This window comes from Silurus meridionalis, chromosome 7 (assembly GCF_014805685.1).
Source record: "Silurus meridionalis isolate SWU-2019-XX chromosome 7, ASM1480568v1, whole genome shotgun sequence".
In the NCBI taxonomy this organism is placed as follows: domain Eukaryota; kingdom Metazoa; phylum Chordata; class Actinopteri; order Siluriformes; family Siluridae; genus Silurus; species Silurus meridionalis.
The window spans coordinates 11539557-11561194 of record NC_060890.1 but is presented as its reverse complement, the minus strand read 5'-3'; the positions used below and the strand labels follow the sequence as shown (position 1 = coordinate 11561194).

Sequence of the window (21638 nt, the reverse complement as noted above, 5' to 3'; positions counted from 1 at the left end):
TCTGAGTGTTGTATATTAATTTCTATGATTGTTGTCTGTGATATTTGTAAGTGATAAACAGTAAAGGGCAAAGGAGTTCTTTCTCTGTCAAATGAAAATGGTTGTAAGTTTCCAGTTTTTACTTTGGATTGATCAACAAAACATGCAAATTCCTGCAATTTTCCAAACAACCAAACAGGTGGCAGCAGGACACTGCATAAAATCCTGTTGATACATGTTCAGAAAATTAGAATGGAGAAAAGATTGTCTCAGTGGCTTTGACTGTGGCATTGTTGTTTTGTGTCAGAAGCTAATTCAGTTATTTCAGGAAATTACAATTTTGTGATCTTTTCAAACTCCATTATCTAGCACAGACAATCATGCCACAGTCAAAATCACAGAGATCACGTCTTCCTATTTGATGGCTGTTTATTGCAATGATGATTGGCCAGGATTGGCATGAAAGAACTTGACTGGTATACACAGAACTCTGACCTCAACCCTATTAAACACCTTTGGGATAAATTGGAGTGCAGACTGCACGTTAGCCTCCTCCTTCTTCTGATATCTCTGAAGCTCTTTGTGACTGCACAGGGAATGTAGTTATTAAATGGAATAGAATTATCATGCATTTGGGAGCAATGGTGAGGTGGCCACAAACTGTCATATGGTGTTTTTTGTGGTAAAGACCACTACAATCTCAGGATACAAATGTTTTATCACAGGACAAAGATGTTCAGAAAAAAACTTTTATTGATATTTAGTGATACTAAAAAAACAAGTAAACATGAACCATATCAGCTGAATGTCAACATATCATATCATAGCAAAACAATAGGTTTCCTTTCATTTGTCTTGTTTTCATCTAAAAAGTATTAGCTAATGATTTCTAGCAATTTCTGTTTTGGGGAAATGTTGTATATAATAAAAATATAATATATATATTGTTTATAAATATTTGTTTTGATCAGTGCGTTTTTCAGGAACATTTGCTTAAGCACAGAAATCAATCACATTAGTCAATTAACTAATGTAGGAGAAGAAAATAGAATATTCAAAGAATGTGTTTTTTTATTATTATGTACAAACTGTGTTTTGCACTTGTTTTTCTTATTGATAGCAGTGTTATGTGGCTTTTAAAAAATGAATTTGTAATGAACAGTATTCATGAAAAATGAACTACTTCTTTACTTTAAAATGGGTTGCAGCAAACAGATACAGAACAACAAATATTTAAATGTCACAAAAATAGGCACATACTACACACTAAGAAATGTATAAAAATATATTTAAAAAGCCTTTATAAATATACTACATAAAAATGCAAATCAATAGTAATTGATAGAGTATAGATAATTTACAGTATTCTGCAATGAACGTAAGACAAACATTTCTCAGGTTACAAGTATGTACTAAGGTTGTCTACAGTAGCCAGGTGAAAGTACTCAGGCTGCTCAGAATCAGTCAGCTCTGAGTAACCTCTGAGCTTCCTCTGGCTGGCTGAAAGTGTTTCCCTCTTCTCAAGACTTGGAGACCGCTGCACCAGACAACTCTTTATCATAACTGCCAGGTCTTGCTGCAGACGCTGGAAGTTTTCACTACCATTGAAAGAATGAATATAAAAATAAAGATTAACCACACTTATAACTGAACAACTAGTTAAAGTTTCATTTAAAAATTTTTTTTTTTTTACACTTACGCTGTTGGGGGTGTAGGCAGGTTGTACTTTTGTCCAGTAACTCCTGTTAACCAATAAGTTGTTTCTTTGCCTTTTCCCTAATGATGACACCAGATTATTTTGTGGTGTAATTGATAACAAAATGGTGCACGAGACATACATTGATAGATGTGATGCACATAAAAAAAAAAAAAGACATACCTTCAAATATGTCTCTCCTCGTTTCATATATTTAAACTTGCAGTCAGCCCGCTCGATAATGTTGATTGTCGACTGACTCACATGGATTCTCAAGGCTATGTCATGTATGGACAATAAATAGTAATGTATAATCAATCTGTCAGACAATTTTTTACACAGTAATTGAAATACTAGAAATGTATGTATGGAACTGATACAAATAAGTGAGCACTGGAGCTTAATAAACACAGAAAAGTTTAATATAATATAGAAAGTAAATAATACATTTAGTTATTGTTTACTGGTGATACTTACGTAATCCTGTGGACTCCATGCGAGAGGCAGTGTTCACTGTGTCTCCAAACAGACAGTATCTGGGCATCTTAAGTCCCACGACACCTGCAGCACAGGGGCCTTGACATGCAAAAATAAACAACATTTAATTTAATTAAAGGAGATGCTGGACGAGAAGGCCTGAATCGCAGTCTTTTCTAATTGATCCCAAAGGTGTTCTATCGGGTTGAGGTCAGGCCAGTCAAGTTTCCCTTCAGAAACTTCTGTTTCTGCGTGACCATGCTCTGAACTACGTGTGTAATCAATCTGTCCAATGGAAGGGCAGGAAGCTTTAAATGCACATGCAGTGGAGACAGCGCTATCTTCTGTTGTTAAAGAAGCACTCTGTGTGTGTGTCTATGTTTCCTTCGGTAAGGTAAGTACTGGTAAGAAGGTAAAATGGAAAAAATGAAAAGCAAGCAATCTTTCAGGCTGTGTGTCTCTCCTTGCCCCTGTTTTATCACGGGGGGATATGCAAAGCCTGTGTGTCACTTGTTTGGGAGCAAAGCATGCTCAGTCAGCTCTCAAGGGAGCTGACTGCCCGCATTGTGTGCGCATGTCTGCGTGTACGCTCCACTCCTGGAGAGTGCTCTTCGAGAAGGTCGCTCTCACTAGCATTCCTCGCGGTTCTGGCCCTGCTACCGACAGGGCGAAACAGTGATTTAGGTTGTGGCCCTTGAGGGGACACAGCTTTTAGCCTCTGGTCTCACAGCTGAGTTGTAGAGAGCATTCTTCAGTACAGAGCTCCCTCCATGAGGCAGTTGTAAACCGTGAAATGACCTCTGTTCACAATATGGTTTGAAATCAGTTAGATCCAGTTAACTGCCCCGTTGGCCCAGTGCTGCCAAAAGGTTTGTCTCCTTCCACTACAGATTTACGTGTCTGCTATTGCGGCATATCATGCTAATGGGAAAACCCGTTTGTGACACGTTTCCGTACTCAGAGGCTGAGGCCTCATGTGCGACCTTCGTGGGATCTGGCCCTGTTCTTGAGGCCCTGTCCTTAAGATTTCTTGCAGTCAATACTGTTTTTCTACTGGCTATCTCGTCTCTAAAGAGAGTTAAGGACCTTCAGTCCCTTGCCTTTCTCTACCCCAGGCTGGGGTATGTTCCCAAGGTGCCCTCTGTTGCCCCACAACCAGCCGTGCTCCAGGCATTCTATCCATCCTCCTATTCGAGCACCCGACGAAGAGAAGCTTAATTGGGTGTGTCTAGTGCTTGCACGGCCCTGTGGAGGAAGTCGGACCAGCTGTTTGTCTGCTACGGTCTGTATAAGAAGGGTCTTCCTGCGGACAAGCAGACCCTCAGCATGTGGATTGTGGATGCTATCTTCTCTTCTTATGAGTCCTCTGGTCTCCCAGCTCCTTTCAGGGTCAGAGCTCATTCGACCCAGAGTGTGGCGACCTTTAACGCCTTTTCCTGTGGGGTTTCTCGCCAAGACATTTGCAACGCTGCGGGCTGATCCACCTCTCTGACTCTCTTCGGGTCTTACAGCCTTGACCTTAGTGCCACTCCTGGTCCCTTAGTCCTCCGACCTAGCTGTGCCCATTTACACTAGGCAGAGATATATATATATATATATATATATATATATATATATATAGATATAGATAGATAGATAGATAGATAGATAGATAGATAGATAGATAGATAGATAGATAGATAGATAGATAGATAGATAAATCCACAAGCCCCTATAGTACCTTAGTAAATTCATCTATACATTATGTCACTTTAATACAATAATGTGTTTTACAAATTTTTATGAAATTTGTTAGTGAAAACAGTTTAAAATGTTATTCCCAACGTTCCTGAACACATTCAGTTCTGCTGCAAAATCCCGCTATTTTAAGATACTCCGCAACTTGCTGTTAGTTAGGTTCTAAATGAGAACCCGTGGATTTTCCGAGCTGCGAATTATCGCAGGTTGACTGTACTTGCATATTTCTGATTCTAAATCCTGGTATGCAAGTACCATATGAAATTGATAGCAGAAAGCTGTAAAAGCTACACTTAATCATTCATGCATGCTCAGCGTATTAAATTTATCTTATATACCACTGTTTACACTATTTTGGTGTATGTATTTAATATGCCTGGTCAATACCTGAGTGCACCCCTATACGGATCCATACAGGCAAGCCCGGCAAATGGCGCAACTCAAAAGAGCCCATGAAGGAAAGGATGTCCAGTGCCATATGGCAAATATCCTTTGCATGTCTGTCTCCATTTCGACGTGGCAAACCTGACACCACCATATACGCATCACCAATTGTCTCCACCTAAATCAAAAAAAGCAAAGAAGTAATGTATGATATTCACTGAAGCACAAATGAATTGTGCAAAAATGTTGTTTAAATGTCATGTAAATTTGTCTGCAGAGGCACCTTGTAGACATCATGATGGTCAAGGATGCTATCAAAGTTTTTGTAAATGTCATTGAGCATATCCACCACCTCCATGGGTGTGCTGTAGTGGCAAAGGGTGGTGAAACCCACAATGTCACTAAAGTAGATTGTGACCTCATCAAACAGCTCAGGCTCCACAATGCCTGTCTGCTTCAGAGAGTGTACCACTGGGCTAGAATATACACAAGATTTCTATTTAATATATATATATATATATATATATATATATATATTTATTTATTTTTATTTAACACAGTTTGTGTGTTTACACAGCAAGAAGCACAGATAAAACACTGAAACAGTAAAAACTTTCTGTTTTGAATGTGCTCTCTGGGAATAATCAAGCTCTACAGATTCGGACCTTACCCTGGAAGCAGCATAAAGTTAAGATTGTCTGCTCTATCTCTTTCTGCCTTGTAAAGTGCTGTCCGCTCCTCCACCAGGTGCTCCAGGTTACGGGAATACATCTGTAGCCGCCGAATAAGATTACCCATGTAACTCTCATTGGCCTGGTTGTGAAGGCTACAAATTTCAAAAACATGTTTTGTAAAATGACAGTCCTCTATAGTAATCACAGTTTAGCTTAATAATGACCTGTTTCTTTCTATCACTATACAGTCAGGACTGGATTATGCAATACCTGGGTATACAGTAATGTATATACAGTAAGCTTTAAAACCTCTACCGCCACTTCTATTTTTTTTAATCACCACTACAGATTAAAATAGTTCAAATTTATTATAATGCATTTTTGCACTATGGGCACTGCTTTACTTTTAGAACTGTAGTGTGTAGTGTCTTAAGTGTTCACTACCTTCGGTATTGCATAATATTCCTTGTCCTGTCCTCATGTTTTTATTAATTAAAGTTTGTTTCACCAGGCAGAATATTTGTTACCTGACAATCTTTCCCAATGTACTTTCAATCTTTTTGAAATCTGGTCTTTTCTCAGGGTCTTCATCCCAACAGGATTTGATAATCAAGTACACCTGAAACCATGGATTATGTAGAGAAGATACAATACAATTAGGTCTATTTTTTGTGTACTGCTATTTATCAAAAACATATTATACTACCAAATTAGTATAAGATGCATACACACATGCACCCACACACACATGCACACACGCACACCTCCAATTCTTTTTCACTTGCAGTTTCAAAATTTAGGTCAGGCCTAAAAAATCTCTGCATTCGGGGGTACTGCACACGGTCCAACTTTTCTGTTCAAAGATAAAGATTATTGTATATATATATATATATATATATATATATATATATATATATATATATATATATATATATATATATATATATATATATATATATATATATATATATATATATATATAGTAAATATATAATCATATTTAAGAATTTGTTAACACACAGTTTCATGTAACATTGTATTTATTTACTTTAATCTCACTGAAACTAAAAAGTATATAAATACACATCTAAATAGCAGATAAAACAGATCGTTCTTCAGCAGGGGTCAGTATGTATGACTGAGGTGCAGTTTATAAAGTCTCACCAGCTTGGTCTGAACAGGCCTTGGTGTAGAATGTGCAATTTCTCAGCATAATTTCCTGTGCAATTATGGCAAAACTATAAACATCTCCCTTCTGAGAAATACCTTCTTTTCGTAAGTGCTCTGGAGCAGTCCACAGATCTATACAAAAAAAATCTAGTTAAGGAAGAAATATAATTATAGTCAATGTAAATGCAGCAACTGAGAAACCCTTACCTCTATCTGGACTGAGTATAGTATTAAAACCAAAGCCAGTGATTTTCACTACCATACGATTATCAATGACACAATTGGTGGACTTCAGATGGCCATGAACTTCAATGTGACTTGAGTGAAGATAGGACATGCCCTGCATGATGAAATATTAAAGAGGTTATGCTACTCAAAACATCTCAAACAACTCAAACAATAAGTAAATGCTATCATACCTTTGCAATATCATACATGACAGAAATCTTAAACTCCCAGTCCATAAAGGTCTCCTCTGGGTATGAAATCCTATCATTAAGAACATACTGAAAAAATATAGACAGACATGAAATACATGCAATTCTGTATTAAACTTTGTTAAACTTTAAGGTCATGTGATTTGTGTTGCTGTACATACCCTCAGAGATCCTCTCTCTCCATACTCAAATACTCCAAGAACCTCATGATCAATCTTCACTGTACCATAAAATTTTATTAGGTTGTAATAATCTATTTGTAATAGCTAAAAAAAGAAAAAAGATACATTATCTCCTATTTAAAATACATTTGATAAAAACAATTTAAGAAAATTATCTTAATTGTAAATGTTTTTTTTTTTTTACATAGACCAATATTGAAGATTTTTACATTTTGCATTATTATACACGTTTTCACATTATGATGCTGCTACTATCATACTACACCTTAGTTGCATCTTAGTTGGCATAGTGTTGATTAAATAAAATCATTTTTCCTTTATACATAGTGCTGATAATTATGGCTAAACAGTTCCATTTAGAGAACACTCCTCTAAAAAATTTCACGATCAACTCCAAACTTCAGTCTGGCTTATTTATATGACGCTTGAATAGGAGTTTTTGCAACACTTACACAGGAGTTAATACAAATATTCAGGCTCTGGGATTTAAGGTCTCCTCATTAGAAGGTTTTCTCCATTTTCTTATTTTGTACCGATGTTCATGGAATCTAAGGAAATTGGCCATAAAAAGTAACCAGACTTGTGGAGGCCCACAGTCTTCTTTCTGAGGTCTTGAATGAGTTGCTTAAAACTTCCCATTGGTTTTAGGGTCAAAAAGACTCTAAAGCAAGGCAGAATTGCAGCCAAATGTTGTACTCCTACCAAACTTCTAAAGAATACATTTGGACAATATTAAACTTAATGTCATTACATCAGTTTCTACACTCTTTCAGACTGGTGTAAGGAACAGTTAACTTGTAAATTTAGTTTTTTTGTAAATCAAAGTTTTCCCAATGAGAAATGAATGGTGATATGGAATGTGTGGAGTTGTGGAAAAACGCACATTGAATATATTTAGGCTAGGCTTATTCACAAGTTTTGGTAAGTGAGTCCCACGCATCACAAAGAGATAAAATAAATAAATTGCTTACTGCATTAAGTGCTATTCTCTGTCTTTCACTGAAGTAGCCATCAGAGTGCTTCAGTTCTTTAAGGAGTACAATCTAGAACAACAAACATGCAGTTATGTTGATATAAAGTGATTTATCTGAACATGGAAGTTGTAAGAAGCAACAGAAGAAGGACAATAGACCTTCTTATCATAGCGAGCCCGGCGAATCTTCTGACTTGTATCTTTCCAGGCATCCTCATCAATCTGGTTAACCAGATGAAGTGTATAATTAATAATGGTGTAATCATTATACATGAAAAAAGTACTTTTTTGATTAGATATGGTAAAACAAACCACTGGAATCAGTGGGTTATATGATGAAGCTATATAAACATAGCAAAATAAAAATAAATAAATAAATAAACATACAAACAAACAAACAAACAAACATGGTGTGTGTGTGTGTGTGTGTGTGTGTGTGTGTGTGTGTGTGTGTGTGTATATATATATATATATATATATATATATATATATATATATATATATATATATATACAAATTCATTTTAATGCCACTACTTTTATTACTTATTATGTGATTAATGCAGTGCAAATTTCTGTGTGACCATTTTTCTGAAAAATATAACGCAACACATTTATTCATGACATCATTTCTTTACTGAGATATAAAAATAAATAATCTCCACTAAACATTTGTTTTACTGATGCGGCAAAGTCTCAAATCAAGCACTAAAATCCGCCACACATCTGGCAATTAAAACTGTCTGTGTGAAAACATAGCAAAAGTCCCATTTGGTGTCCTGATGATTTATGTATATAAAAACACCATAATCACTTTAAAACATTTTCAAAATATTTTGCCTTCATGCTCTATGTTGAGTTTGGTTTCACTAATAATAAACATATATTTGCATAAAGCATCCATATTTGTCCACGGCCATGTTAATTAGAGTAAAAAAATTAAAAGATTTAGGTACATTTAGAACAGATAAACATAAAAATGTGCGATTAAGTTAATCATGAATTAACTCGACAATCATGCGAATATTTTAATCGATTGACAGCCATGTATATATATATATATATATATATATATATATATATATATATATATATATATATATATACAGCCACTATATATATATATATATATATATATATATATATATATATATATATATATATATATATATATATATATACAGCCACAAGGGTGTTATGAAAGGCAGGTACTGATGTAGGTAAGGAGGACTGGGGTGCAGTCATTGTTCCAATTCATCCCAAAGGTAGAAATGAGATCAGAGCTCTATAGCATGCCACTCAAGATCTTCCTTTCCAAAGCAAGTAATCTTCAAGAAGCTCACTTGAGTGAATCTTCAAGAAGTGCACAGGGGCATTGCCATGCTGGAACAGGTTTGGGTTTCCAAGTTTAAGTGGATGCAAAATTGTATTCTAGAGCATTTAAAGACACCCTGTACAATTGAGTGCCTCCAGCTTTGTGGTAACAGTTTCAAAAAGAACCACATATAGCAGAAAAGGTCAGGTGACCCAATACTTTTGGCAATTTAATGTGTGTGTGTGTGTGTGTGTGTGTGTGTGTGTGTGTGTGTGTGTGTGTGTGTGTGTGTGTGAGTGTGTAAACAAATGCGCTATACTGATAAGGTACCTAGCAATGTTCATTGTAAAAGAAAAAAAAAACACTATAAAAAACACGTTTGAAAAGCCAAACAAAACCTAATTACTCTGGAACAAATCATGTCCACAATGATGTCTTTTTTATATATTTTTTAAACAGACTAGCATTAGCAAGTGAAACTAAAGCTTTAAATACGTTGCTAGTCATTGCCCACATGCCTGCATATGTTACAAACATTACCTTTAGAGACACCATATTTCTCTCACTAGACTTCACTGGGGTAATGAGCTCTACAGGGATATGTGACCATCGCTTCTGTTTTTGGCGGTATGACCTGTTCTGCCTGGGAAATCAGAAAGCATATATTTTTAATGTTCTTCAAACACAATTAAAACACTAAGTGGAAATAATAAAAAATATATAATAATAAGACAGCAGGAAGGAGCTCTGATGTTCTTACCAATAAAAGACAAATGCAATTGTGCCTATCACTACCAATGCCAGGGAGACTATTGTTATAATAATGATATTCTGCACCGTCATACCTGAACATAAATAATTAAGTTAGAGATCATTTTCAAAGTATCTGCAAAATAATGGTAATAATCATGCAATTTTGCTGTTTAAGCTTAGTTAAAGTGAACATTATTTTTTTTTGTTACCACTAGATGCATGATAAATGCATTAAATTTACAGGACTGAATATCATGGCAAGTGTCAGACTGCAAACAGAAAAAGCAAATAAATCAGAAAAGCCAATAGCACCTGTGTTATCATCATGTGGCCGATCATCAGGAAGTTGCTGTTGAGGCCAGAAGAATGAAGGATTGATGTCGACCAGTGTTGTTTTATTAAGGCTGGTGTCAAACTCATACAGAACTTTGTACTGTAGCATAAAAAGCGGAACTTAAAACTTTTATGTCTGATAACACAAACTGATTGCAAAGAGTTACTAAGGTAAATGTCTTTGCGACCAGTATTACAGTAATAGATTATTAGTAATTTCCACATTTTCACAAGCTCCCTTGCAAATAAATCATTTGTATTATATTAAAGTAGGTACAAAAATAAATGATTGCTTACCTTATTGTTTGTGTCGGTGTACATCAGTGAAAACACCACATCTCTATCCCCATACTCATCTAATTTATAATTTCCAGCAATACCTGTGATCAGAAACATACAACATTCACACAGGTTTGTTTTACATTATCTGGTTACTAACTGAGAAAAAAATGGGGAAGTCAACAAGATTTTAAGTCTCAATGATGTTAACCTTTAAACGACACATTTCTGAAATAGTTAATGTTGACGCTGTCAACATCCAAGGCAGAAGTTCGCCAAATTTGCCTCATCACCTGCCCGAAAAGCAGCACCGCATCATGATATGCGGCAATATAATCATTCATCTACAGCAAGACAGAAGCATAGACATGAAGAAACACACAATAATATGTATAAAATCCATATAATGAAAGCTTTGTGGAATATAAACTGCCAAAAGTGTATAATTACTTTATAAAGTACAACACATGTGGTAATAAATTAAAGAATGAGTTAAATCTGAAAAGCATAAAAAATGTAATAATAAATAAATAAAAATAGAATAAAAACATCCCTGACCGTGTTGTTAGGGATTATGGTATAATTCCGAGAATTGGGCATTGTCAAGACCAAGACATTCTTCATAGCGTCATTAGAGGGTTCAAGGTAATATTTGTCACTAAAAAGAGATACATGGAAACTTGTAATTTCTTATGTTGCTCTCCTTGAGCACAGTATCAATGATTATGACCCAAAAAATAAACAAGACTTAAAAAAGTAAAACAGCAGTGATTGGTGGATGACTGACTTGTACAGATCGATGAGAATGAAGACAATTTGTGCATCAGCATCCAGAGAGCCATTCTTCAGTTCCACAATGTCATCAGGAGTTCCACATAAAATAAACACTGTGAATTAAACAGTCACTTGTTAATGATAGACAAACAATTGCCTGTTTAAAAAAGAAGTAAAGAAAAAAAGGAAACAAAAACATGAAATTTGTCCTTACAGTTACTCTCTCTATTATTTTTTAATGCATTACTAAGGTCTTGTTCCTTTCGGAGCACCACTCTTGTCTTAACTTTGGAAGCAAAGTTGCCTGAGTCAACCTCTAAGGCATTTATGTACCTAGCCAAAAGAAAAAAGTATTATATCAATAACACTCAAGCACCTTTTGTCGCATGATAAGCTGATACATTCACTGTTAAAGTACAAATAACTGAACAATTTTTTAAATCAACCTGAACTGAACTAAAGCTACTTTTAAGGTCTAGCTAATTTGATGCAGAAAACATATCAGGCAACTCACCAAAAGCAATCCTCAGTGTTATTAGGTTTTTTATAGATGTATGTCCTATTCCACTGAGGCTTAATATTATCAGCAAAGCTCCAGAAGTTGATAAAGAAGTCGGAAACCTTGCGAGCTGGAGGCAGTAGACGTGTCAAGTTAGCCTTGTAGTCACAGGACAGGCCAAAGCTCCCAGCTGAGATGATGGGCATACTGAGTTCTAGACCAACATCAACACTGACAAAACCCAGGTAACATTTACAAGGCAAATATTTTTAATAAGGAGAAAGGATATGTAAATTGTAGTAGATCTTAATATAACTTAAACAACACAATAAGTCATGCTGAAATTGAACTTCTGTAAATACCCCAACTAAAATCTATGGAATGCCATTTGAGGCCTATATTAAATATATAAATATTATATATAGCCTTTGTCCCTTTAAAGTACATAAAAATCTTTTTTTTCCTCACAATAAAACATTGGTGTCTTGGGGACTTTTTAAACATAAGATTAATTATTAATTAATAATGTTAATTTAATATTAAATTAACACCTAATGACATAAAATAAATGCTGCCAGCTTATCCTGTTTTTCATTTTGTCTCTTGCTTTTATGTTACATCCAATTACATATTATAGTAACGTGGCAAAGATGGAAAAGCCATCCTCTCTAGCCTGCATTTTATATTTTTATTTTTTTCACACAATTAAAACCATTTTGGAAAATCTGGCAACTTCATAGTCATGATATACATGCAGTGATTGTTTAATCTAAAAAAATTCACTCAAATAGGTGCACAACCAAAATCTAAATACACATAAATATTGACAAAACTTCTGGATTCAAGGCAACAAATATGAATATGGTTTAAAGTTTGGAATCTCAGTCTAACTCACTCCACCAGTTGGAAAGTTGCATAGGTACAGGATGGTCCCAGCAGAGCACAGCCAACCATTCCTGAGGTCTACAAAAGATTTACACTTTCCACTGTAAACAGTGTGGTAACCTTGTGTCAAAGTTAATATGATCTGAAATGAACTCTCACCTGAAGGTCTATCAGGATCTCTACTCCCCCACAGGTGCTGCTGCTACAGCCTTTGTGTCGGTAATAAACAGTTTGAAACCCATTGTAGGTGGCAGTCAGGTTGCGAGTCACATCTTAAAAACACAGCATCAAAGAAATTATTGAAAATTTGTAAGAAAACATGAACTTAATAGTACGATTTTGTTTTATTTAAAAATGCATGAGTTCATTCAAAGCTTCTTTCAACCAATATAGAAAGGTGTCATTACAAAATAAATGTGATCAGTAGGAAAAACTTGATCCTTTTTTTAAAGGACAGGAAGGTCCTCAACTTGTTTTAACCAATTTGTAAATTAGACAATATAAAATTGTCAAAGTTTTATTAAATCGTTTAACCTTAAGCTCATTTGACATGTACAAAAAAGTTAAGTAAAAGCAGATACTGTTCATGTTTGTATCCATACAGTATTTTTTATCACCAGGGTAGCAGTTCCAGCAAACTAAGTACAGTAGTGTACTTTCCAGCTTTGTGACATGCTCACTTTATTTGAAAGGGTTTTTAAGCCAAATCTCAATCACAGCTACATTTTCATGATTATCTCAGTATCTGTTTTGCATGGATCTACAATGACTAGAGACCTATATAAGCACCACACGGAAATATATACAGACAGCTGACTGTGTATTTGTACACATAAAAAAATGTGTAGAATATCTAACATAATTGTCTACAAAAAGATGAATAATACCATTATTGTAGTTGATTACAGCGTCAGATTCAATTGCTTTCATCACTGCTGGCTGGACGAAGTTCATACTCCAGGGGGAAACGCCGTCCTGCAGCAACACTACGTTAATCAGGTACATACTGTCTAGACAAGTCTGGTTTACCAAGTTATTTCCATTTGGAAAAGTCCACAAAAGATACACAAAAATCCAGCGACTCATTATTCATTACCAGCTGTAACAATACAAGTGTAAAAAAATAAAAAGTAAAAGACAAAAAAAGTGACTTCTCTCACAAAAAGTTGCCAATTATGTAAATTAGTGTTAAATTTGACGATATATGTTTAGAACCTAAATCTAAAAGCAGCTGAAGAGGCTAAACAAAGCATTTGAAGCAGTTGAATTGTTTCAAATGCAAAAAAATGTAAATAAAAAAAACATCGAAAAACATCTACAACCTAATGGTAATTTTTAAGACACTCTAAGTCTGGTTGGCTAAAGACTATAAGCCTAGTCCAAGGACTACAAGAGGAAGAAAATTAAATGAGCGGAAAAAACACGACGTAAAATGTTGAGTCAAAGCGAGTTGTTTTCTCTCTCTCTGAGACACCTGCTCGTTAATTAACTACAGAACAGGGAAGAAGGTTATAAACCATATGTTAATACAGCAAACAAGCTCTGTGTCTGAATTGAGACCTACTCAGATAAGAGAAATGCTCTTTATTTATACTGTACATGCAAACCTGTTCCCATCTCCATCTAGTTATGTCAGTGAAAACAGAGACAGCTTATATGTCAGATACTTAGTCAGAAGTTATCTGGCTTGCATTAAAACTCTGTATGTTTAGGCACATGCCCAGTGTGTAGATTCCATTTTAAAATGGGTTATGTTTAGTGGATTTTGAGATTGTTTTCATGTTGCAGCACAACTTGTGGATCAGTCTCAAATACACCCACACCCACACACACACACAATATTTGAATCTGATATACAAAGCACAGATTGTTCTCTCTGTATCTCAGTTGCATGCAGCATATGGATGTGTGTGTGTGTGTGTAGCACTAAGCAATATGTAACAAACTTTTCTATCTGTTCACTAATGTATAAATTCCCACTTTGATGCATTTTTAATTCCCTATTTTAGTTTTAGTTTTTGCATTACCAGGACATTTTTAACCACTTGAAGTAGATTATTAATAATAATCAGTGCTTGGTTAGTTCATCTGGATTAGTTCATCTGGATTAGTTCATCTGGATTGATGTTTGTAAATTTTTTTTGAATAATTAGTATTTTACTTGCATTTGTAGAGCAAACTGTCCTTCTAAATGCAAGAACAGTTCCAAGATATCCTAAACATTTCGTCTGTTTTGTGAAGTAATGTAAAAACAATTAACTAAAACATTATTTTACATTTGTTTATAGATGCTGTATCAATATTGAAAAATGTCAATAAGCATTTTAATATTTTAGAATACTGATGTGGCATGTTGATATACATATCGACAGCCTGTGTGGGCTGGCGTAATATATTTGACAGTGGCTGCAACCCAGCCTGGCATTTCTGAGGTAAACATAACTTTTAGTCTGGTGCAGTTCTTTAGAAGGCAAAGACCACACAGAATAAAAATAGAAAACAGCATGCTTCTCTGAATGTATCATTTACCAAAACACACATTTGATCCCCCTTATTTTGATTCTCATGCACAATGTGATGTTTTAATTTCTTGTATTTTGTTAATAAAAATGTTAATAAATGTCAATTTATGTGGACATTGTTGGTTTAAATGTGATCCATCTGACATGCCTATCATTACTGCCTCTTATAAACCTTTCTTTTATATATTGTTAATATATGTCATGTTGAAAACTTAGCAGTAAAATATATAGCAGTAAATTATGAAGACAATGAAGCTAAAAGTGCAAAGGTCGATGTGACACAGAATTGCTGATTACATGAACTGTCATAAAACCATATGTGACTTGCTGTTTACATATACAGTTGTATACAAAGGATTTAATTAATAAATAACATTAAAAAATAACTAAAAAAAAAATTAGTACTGTGATCTTTAGCTAGATGGTAAATTTCTGAGGATATATGGGTGGCTGGGAAGAGATTAGAAGGCCTAAATAAAGATTCAGTGTCACCTACAGGCACACGTTCTTAATTTTCTTCAGTTGAGTCTACTTTATCAGAAAATTAAGAAAATGCAATATATTTTACATAGAGAGTTCATAAAAAAAAATAAAAAAAAATAAATAAATTAAAAAAAACCTACTGCAGACAGAAACCCTTCTTATCTATTCATTTCCACCATTCAATTCTGGACTCCACAAACCTTTTCTGGGACATAACAGATTCAATGTGCCCTACCTTCTTATCTAGTACAGTCTAAAAAAATAATACAGGCATATTATATTAAGGGAAGGAGGTAAAGCTATAGAGTTTCTGCTGTTATTTTTAGTGTGCTTGCTACCATCTTTAATTCTGGCTTTGTTATGATATTAATGTATAATACCTTTTCTATACATTTTTCTATTTATATTTTTTATATATTTAAAAATAAAACTTATTTTAAAATATACCTGGGAGTTTCTATGACATATAGTTATAGTCATATCGCATAATGTCAATGATAACATTCTCATTTCCTGATTATGGTATAATGCCATTTTTACATTTATTACTACACCTTTTCCTTACCATTTTGTTAATGTTCTTGATACCAGTTCTTTTTCTTCTACAATTGCATTCAGAAAGTATACTAACCCTAACCCTAACCCTTCGTTTTTTTACATTTTGCTAAATTCATTTTAAAATTAAAATTTAAATCCATTTAAACATCATTATGACAAAGCAAAATAAATTTGTGCTAACTTTGCAAAAGTATTAAAACAGAAAACTGAAATATGTAGGTATTTAGACAATTTGCTATGACACATTAATTTTAGCTCAGGTGCATCCCATTTCTGTCAGTAATCTTTGAGACGTTTCTATACTTGGAGGCCACCTATGACAAATTCAGTTGATTGGACATGATTTGGCACACATCTGTCCTAGAGGAACTGCGTAAGGGATTTCAGTGACATGAATTTAATCAGGCAACCTTGTCAGGTCTAAATTGATTCTTTAAGACATTACAGATTTTTTCCCCCAACTTTTTAAAGTTTCTGCTAACAACCTGAAAGCATGAGGTTATAAAAGATATCAAAACACCTCCAATAAACAGCTTGAAATTTTTACTTTATAAAATGTCATTAGGAAAAGGAAATTAAGAGGAACTGTCTAAATCCAAGCAAAGTCTGTAAGATCAACTAGATTTTCAAATTAAACTTCCCAAATCATCATTGAAAGGCAACACAACCTAATTATCCGCATTATGGTTTTGCTGACAACAAAGTTGTGCATTAAGTTTCAAATGACCTTCAGCAAATTTCACCCACAGTTTCAGTATATCAACAGTTAAATATTCAGTGTATGTGAATAATCACGTATTGGTCAGACAACTGCAAATTCAGACAACCATATTTATTACATTGTAGACAATAAAATAAAACAGTTTAATTGAAGGTGTGAAAGAAGTGACTTTGACTGGTGTATTTAATTAAGTACTTGGTTTTTGATGTTCTTTAAAAAGGAACCGTTTGTTACAGAAAAGGTGACAATGAAACATCATTAAACAGCTTTTCACAAATTAACAGTTCATTATCAGAGAAATTAAAGGTGTGAGCATCCATTGTTCATGAAAACAATTTACTATTTTGAGCAGGGGTAGACAATATTTGAGTACTGGTAATTGTATAATTATTATGCATTATTATTGTGCTGTATTTATACTTAATTGTTGAATACTTTTACCCTTACCTAATTACATTTTAAAAACAAGTGCTTAATTTCCTTAAATGTTCATGTAGAGCTTTAAAATACCACTTATAAACCTCATCCTTCTCATTTAACTATAGCTATAGCTAACTACGTGTGTCTGAACATGAATAATTTAATGCAGTGTGGAACCTGGAGTTGCACACACCAATCCCTAAGTAACTAGGCAACATTTTGATTTCCACTTGATTACATTTTTGACAGGAAACTTACATTTTTATTTGATTAAGATTATGACACATTAACTATAATGTCACTTAAGTACAATTTCTCAGTTCTTTGTCCATCCCAACTGTGAGGTAAGGAAATAATATTTGTTTTTTTGCGGAAATTTCACATTTGTTCTATAGTTATTAAGAATATAAGTAACACTGTTTATTAATAAAACACAAATGCATTTTTGTCTGTAATATGTAATTACAATGCACCAATAGAATAAAATCCACTTCACCCTTAAAAATAAATAAATAAATGCGGACATACAGACACAGAGACAAAATCAGTGCTAACCAGATCTTAAAAGCTCAGTCCTGACAAACTAACTTTTGACTCCAGTTAGTTGGACCACTTTTCAATAATTGTTAGCAGATATTACTTGTCAAGCTAAAGACCCAGAAGTTACGCATCCCCAAATTTAACCATAACCATACCTACATATAACACGATTTCAAGTTTAAGTTGGCAAAAATATGTATTTAAAGCCTTCATCTAATTTGTACCATTGTATTTTCCTTCTCCGTGTCAGAACTCTTCCTGCCCAAACTTCTGTTTTTCATTCTAGAAAACTTAAATGTCTTAGCTATGAGCTGATGACTTGTCCAGACCATGTCTCATGCTTTGTTCCTGGTGTCTGGTTAGTGATTACCACTTCTACAGCTTGGAACTTCAGATTCTTCGGTGGGACAGGGCACACTTTGTAGGTTACTTCATCCCCCTCAACTGGTACATATTCACCCTCAATGCTGATAAAGAAAAGGCACATATTATTCTGTATTATTCAGATGGTAAACATTGCATAAAGAGTGCCCCAACAAACTTTGTAACTCATATTTTCAAGAAATTAAAATTATGCATTATTCTAAAGTCTACTGAAGCACAATTAAAAAAGAAAATAATAATATGATAAAGTATCATGATAATTTACTCTGACAGTGTACTCACTCTGAAATGTGAACGAATATGTCCTCTCCTCCATGAGTAGGACGGATGAAACCATGTCCTTGGGATCTAGAGAAATTTTTGCAGACTCCCTTGAAAACTGGTCCAGATCTGGACCTCACAGTACTGACAAGACAGAGACAATGATTTAGAAAAGTCTAGGAAAAGTCTAGCAAAAACAATTGTCACACATTTAGATATGGCAAAGTCGAAACTGCTCCAGCAAACAAGTTTTATTCAACCTCTTTAGTATGTGTCATTTTGCTCTAACTTACGCAGAGTAGGAGCGATTGCGCTTGGTGGGAAGTGGACTAGGTGGCTCTCCAGCTTGTGGCGGTTTCCTCTCCCAGACATGACTTCCACCTCTCAGAAAAGGGAAAGAGAGTGGGAGGGGAGCATGGGGTTTGTGCAGCAGGGGATCAGATGAGGATGATGTATCTGAATCAGTCATCATTCAGAGGAGTCTGAGCCCTCTGAACCTGCAGGCTATAATGGCTGGAGAATAGCAAGGTGGAGTAGATTCAGCGCTGTTGATATGTAGAAATTAGTCTAAACAAGGATTCAGGATAACAATCTGGCATTAGCTACAATGTGAGCAAGTCAGCAGTGATGGCAAATACTTTTTAGAAAGTTAAGAACACCTCATGCTCATGCTTCATGCTCATTTTATCAGGTACATGATATATGTACTGACTCAGCTCCTGTTATACATAAATACTCAGCCTCTTTGAATATTGTTGATCAATTGTAAGGGACCAGCACCACAACACCTTCTTTGTACACCTTGAAGGTATGTATGTATGTACAGCTTATAGCTAACATTTATTATGTATAATGTTTCTATAGGCAAGGCACAGGACTGTTAGCAGGAGATTTTCATCCCTGCCATGATACTAAGGTATTTAACATTTTTAACAAAAATAGATTGCACAATTCAATCACTGACATCGATTATCATCATCCGGCATCAGGGATAATGGCCCACCACCCAAATATCAATCATTTGTCATTTTTCATTAAAGCAAAAAAGATGAGATGGGTTAACAAATGACCAGTGGTGGTTTATCATTTTCTAAAATAGAGAAAGCACACATGTGATCTGTTGGTCTTTCGACATGAGTAAAATCATAAAACTGTTTTCAAATTGCCAACTAAGTTACTACCTAACTGGTGCATTTTTTTACACAGAGAAAGCTTGTGGTGAAAACAGGTAGTCTACAAAACATGCTCTGAAACCAGAATATTTCTGTAATGTTAATATGTAGACAGTAAATGTGTAACAATATCTGGACCAACAGCATCATGATGCTGCAACAGAGAGCTTTCAGTAATTAAGTGTCTCTGAAAATGTGTCATTTTTCTGCTCCATAAAATCAGGGCGGAAACAGATGATCTCTAAGTGATCATGTATTGTTCTGCTTTTTGTTCACTGACTGAAGGAAAAGACCCCATACGCAGAGCAGCGCACTGAACCAAAATGATCATAAGTCTCCCTCCACCGTTTATTGTTTTAGCACGTTTAATGTTGAGAGACGGTGCGGTTTACACAATGACACGACATAGAAAAACCCATAACCCTTGCGCTGGGCAAACACCACAGGCATTCCCTTCACGTGTAAACATGAACGCGTTATTAAAACCAGCATGGCGTTGTATTTATGACGATATGTGGAGAAATAACAGACCTTAACACGACTGAAGCTCTCTCTCTCCTACCGTATTTTCAAAATGTCCGCGGGTGAACTAGGTCTTTACACTGCTGCCGTGTTTAGCTGAAGCTGATTCATGACCGACACACAGCTGTTTGTTCATACAGAAAACACAAACCCCAGCAGAGCTTACCGTATGATGCGAAGGAGGAGGAGGAGGAGGACTGGATGTGCTTCTTCTAGAAAAAAAAAGTGTTCAATCATTCATCCTCATTAGATTCGCACCATCATTGTTAGCATTGTATAGCATTTTTAATGATACACACTGTCACAAAGCAGCTTCACAGACACCAGAATTTTGATACGATATAATTATATTTCTAGATGCGGCAAAGGGCCAGACAAACTCCCTGAGACAAAAAGAGGAGAAGATCGTGAGCAGATTTAAAGAGAAACCCATTATTTTTTTAGGTACCAATCAATGATGGGATAACAATTTATTCCTCTTCCACTGTTGTGTATTATGGTATTATAATACTGTTGGGTATTATGTGTGTTAAAAGGATGTTTGATAAGAGAATCAGATCATTATGATTACAGGAGCAGGCCTTGGGTACAGTATCCAAGTATCCACAGTATTGTTGTGATGATCCTCTGAAGTAGGGTGAGACATGAGTGCAATTTTTAGGATATTCAATATTAAAACTATTTTTTCAATTCAAAATTCATCATCTACAAGACCCGTGTGACCGCACAATACACATAGCCTTTCCCAATCTGTTTACTTTATTGACTTGTTTATAATTATCTAAAAACATTATTAGTAACACCTGTACACCTACGCTCATGTATGGGCGAGCAGCTCCTGGTATTTCCACACACAGCAGTTTCTAGAGTTACCTCATAGCCTGGACTGTTAAATCTTTTCTGCTGATGCACACAGATGGTAGCCTAAATTTACCACCAACAACATAACTCCATGGACCTAACCTGCCTTGTGTCAGCAGTGCAGGCTGGGAGGATGGTGTAATGGTGTGGATAGAGTGGAGTCTGGTACACTGACCTGTGAATACCAAACCATTGCTTGAACCAAATTTGAATCCAATAAAAGATATTTGCATTGTGGTATATGTGTTATCCTGCACATTAATCTCAAAAGGTATGTCTCCAATATCTTGTGGAAACTCTGCTACAAAGATTTAGGCTGTTTTCAGAGCAGTAAGAGACCCTTCTCTAGTTTTCAATTATAGCTATATATAGAAGATATTCTAATTTGTATTGCCAATCAGCTTCCTATTCTTCCACACCTTTATCCATCAAATCACACAATTTGTGTCATATATCTATAGTAGTACTACCATCCATTCTGAATCAGTCAGTCATACAAGAGAATAGTCACTCAGTCACCACACAAGCTTTTGAATCAGAGTATATTGATTTTAATCAGGTTTTGACAACCAATTTTATGTATAATTGACTTTGACAATGGTAATAAATAGGCATGTCTTATCTTTGTGATTTACATTTCAAATCTTT

At 35.0% G+C, this 21638-nt stretch overlaps 2 protein-coding genes across 13 annotated transcripts; both read right to left on the bottom strand.

The window, feature by feature from the left end:
- Nucleotides 1-714: 714 nt before the first annotated feature.
- On the bottom strand, nucleotides 715-16819 carry gucy2cb (guanylate cyclase 2Cb). 3 transcript variants are annotated; one of them, XM_046853645.1, is made up of 27 exons: nucleotides 13434-16819; nucleotides 12706-12818; nucleotides 12557-12624; nucleotides 11677-11892; nucleotides 11377-11495; nucleotides 11176-11275; nucleotides 10947-11046; nucleotides 10600-10732; nucleotides 10407-10489; nucleotides 10089-10209; nucleotides 9784-9868; nucleotides 9564-9666; nucleotides 7869-7931; nucleotides 7708-7779; nucleotides 6716-6820; nucleotides 6537-6623; nucleotides 6325-6457; nucleotides 6112-6249; nucleotides 5712-5800; nucleotides 5475-5566; nucleotides 4944-5099; nucleotides 4557-4749; nucleotides 4277-4451; nucleotides 2153-2251; nucleotides 1859-1953; nucleotides 1679-1755; nucleotides 715-1577 (listed from the first exon to the last, which is right to left on the bottom strand). In XM_046853645.1, exons 1-27 carry the CDS (start codon nucleotides 13630-13632, stop codon nucleotides 1379-1381), a joined length of 3213 nt encoding a protein of 1070 aa, XP_046709601.1. In that variant the 5' UTR covers nucleotides 13633-16819; the 3' UTR covers nucleotides 715-1378. The 3 variants fall into 3 exon arrangements, with proteins under 3 accessions (XP_046709601.1, XP_046709602.1, XP_046709603.1); XM_046853646.1 differs by lacking the exon at nucleotides 13434-16819 and having other exon boundaries at nucleotides 11677-11791; XM_046853647.1 differs by lacking the exons at nucleotides 715-1577; nucleotides 1679-1755; nucleotides 1859-1953; nucleotides 2153-2251 and adding an exon at nucleotides 3560-3723.
- A 107-nt stretch (nucleotides 16820-16926) lies between these two features.
- Nucleotides 16927-20561, bottom strand: csdc2a (cold shock domain containing C2, RNA binding a). 10 transcript variants are annotated; one of them, XM_046853663.1, is made up of 5 exons: nucleotides 20429-20560; nucleotides 20296-20341; nucleotides 18729-18948; nucleotides 18457-18579; nucleotides 16927-18257 (listed from the first exon to the last, which is right to left on the bottom strand). In XM_046853663.1, the coding sequence occupies exons 3-5, from the start codon at nucleotides 18905-18907 to the stop codon at nucleotides 18095-18097; spliced, it is 465 nt and encodes a 154-aa protein (XP_046709619.1). In that variant the 5' UTR covers nucleotides 18908-18948; nucleotides 20296-20341; nucleotides 20429-20560; the 3' UTR covers nucleotides 16927-18094. The 10 variants fall into 10 exon arrangements, with proteins under 10 accessions (XP_046709619.1, XP_046709618.1, XP_046709614.1 ...); XM_046853662.1 differs by having other exon boundaries at nucleotides 18729-18980; nucleotides 20429-20558; XM_046853658.1 differs by having other exon boundaries at nucleotides 18729-19002; nucleotides 20429-20557.
- Nucleotides 20562-21638: the final 1077 nt, after the last annotated feature.

What these genes read in the sequence shown, in the direction of transcription:
- gucy2cb (XM_046853645.1), bottom strand. Translation starts at nt 13,632, where the DNA reads ATGAGTCGCTGGATTTTTGTGTATCTTTTGTGGACTTTTCCAAATGGA. An exon ending in GCCACATGATGATAACACAG is followed by an intron (nt 9,869 to 10,088) that starts GTGCTATTGGCT and finishes ATTTATGTTCAG; the next exon opens with GTATGACGGTGCAGAATATC. An exon ending in GAGAGAGAGGATCTCTGAGG is followed by an intron (nt 6,624 to 6,715) that starts GTATGTACAGCA and finishes ATATTTTTTCAG; the next exon opens with TATGTTCTTAATGATAGGAT.
- csdc2a (XM_046853655.1), bottom strand. Translation starts at nt 18,907, where the DNA reads ATGATGACTGATTCAGATACATCATCCTCATCTGATCCCCTGCTGCAC. An exon ending in CGCAATCGCTCCTACTCTGC is followed by an intron (nt 18,580 to 18,728) that starts GTAAGTTAGAGC and finishes CTGTCTTGTCAG; the next exon opens with TACTGTGAGGTCCAGATCTG. An exon ending in ATATTCGTTCACATTTCAGA is followed by an intron (nt 18,258 to 18,456) that starts GTGAGTACACTG and finishes TTTCTTTATCAG; the next exon opens with CATTGAGGGTGAATATGTAC.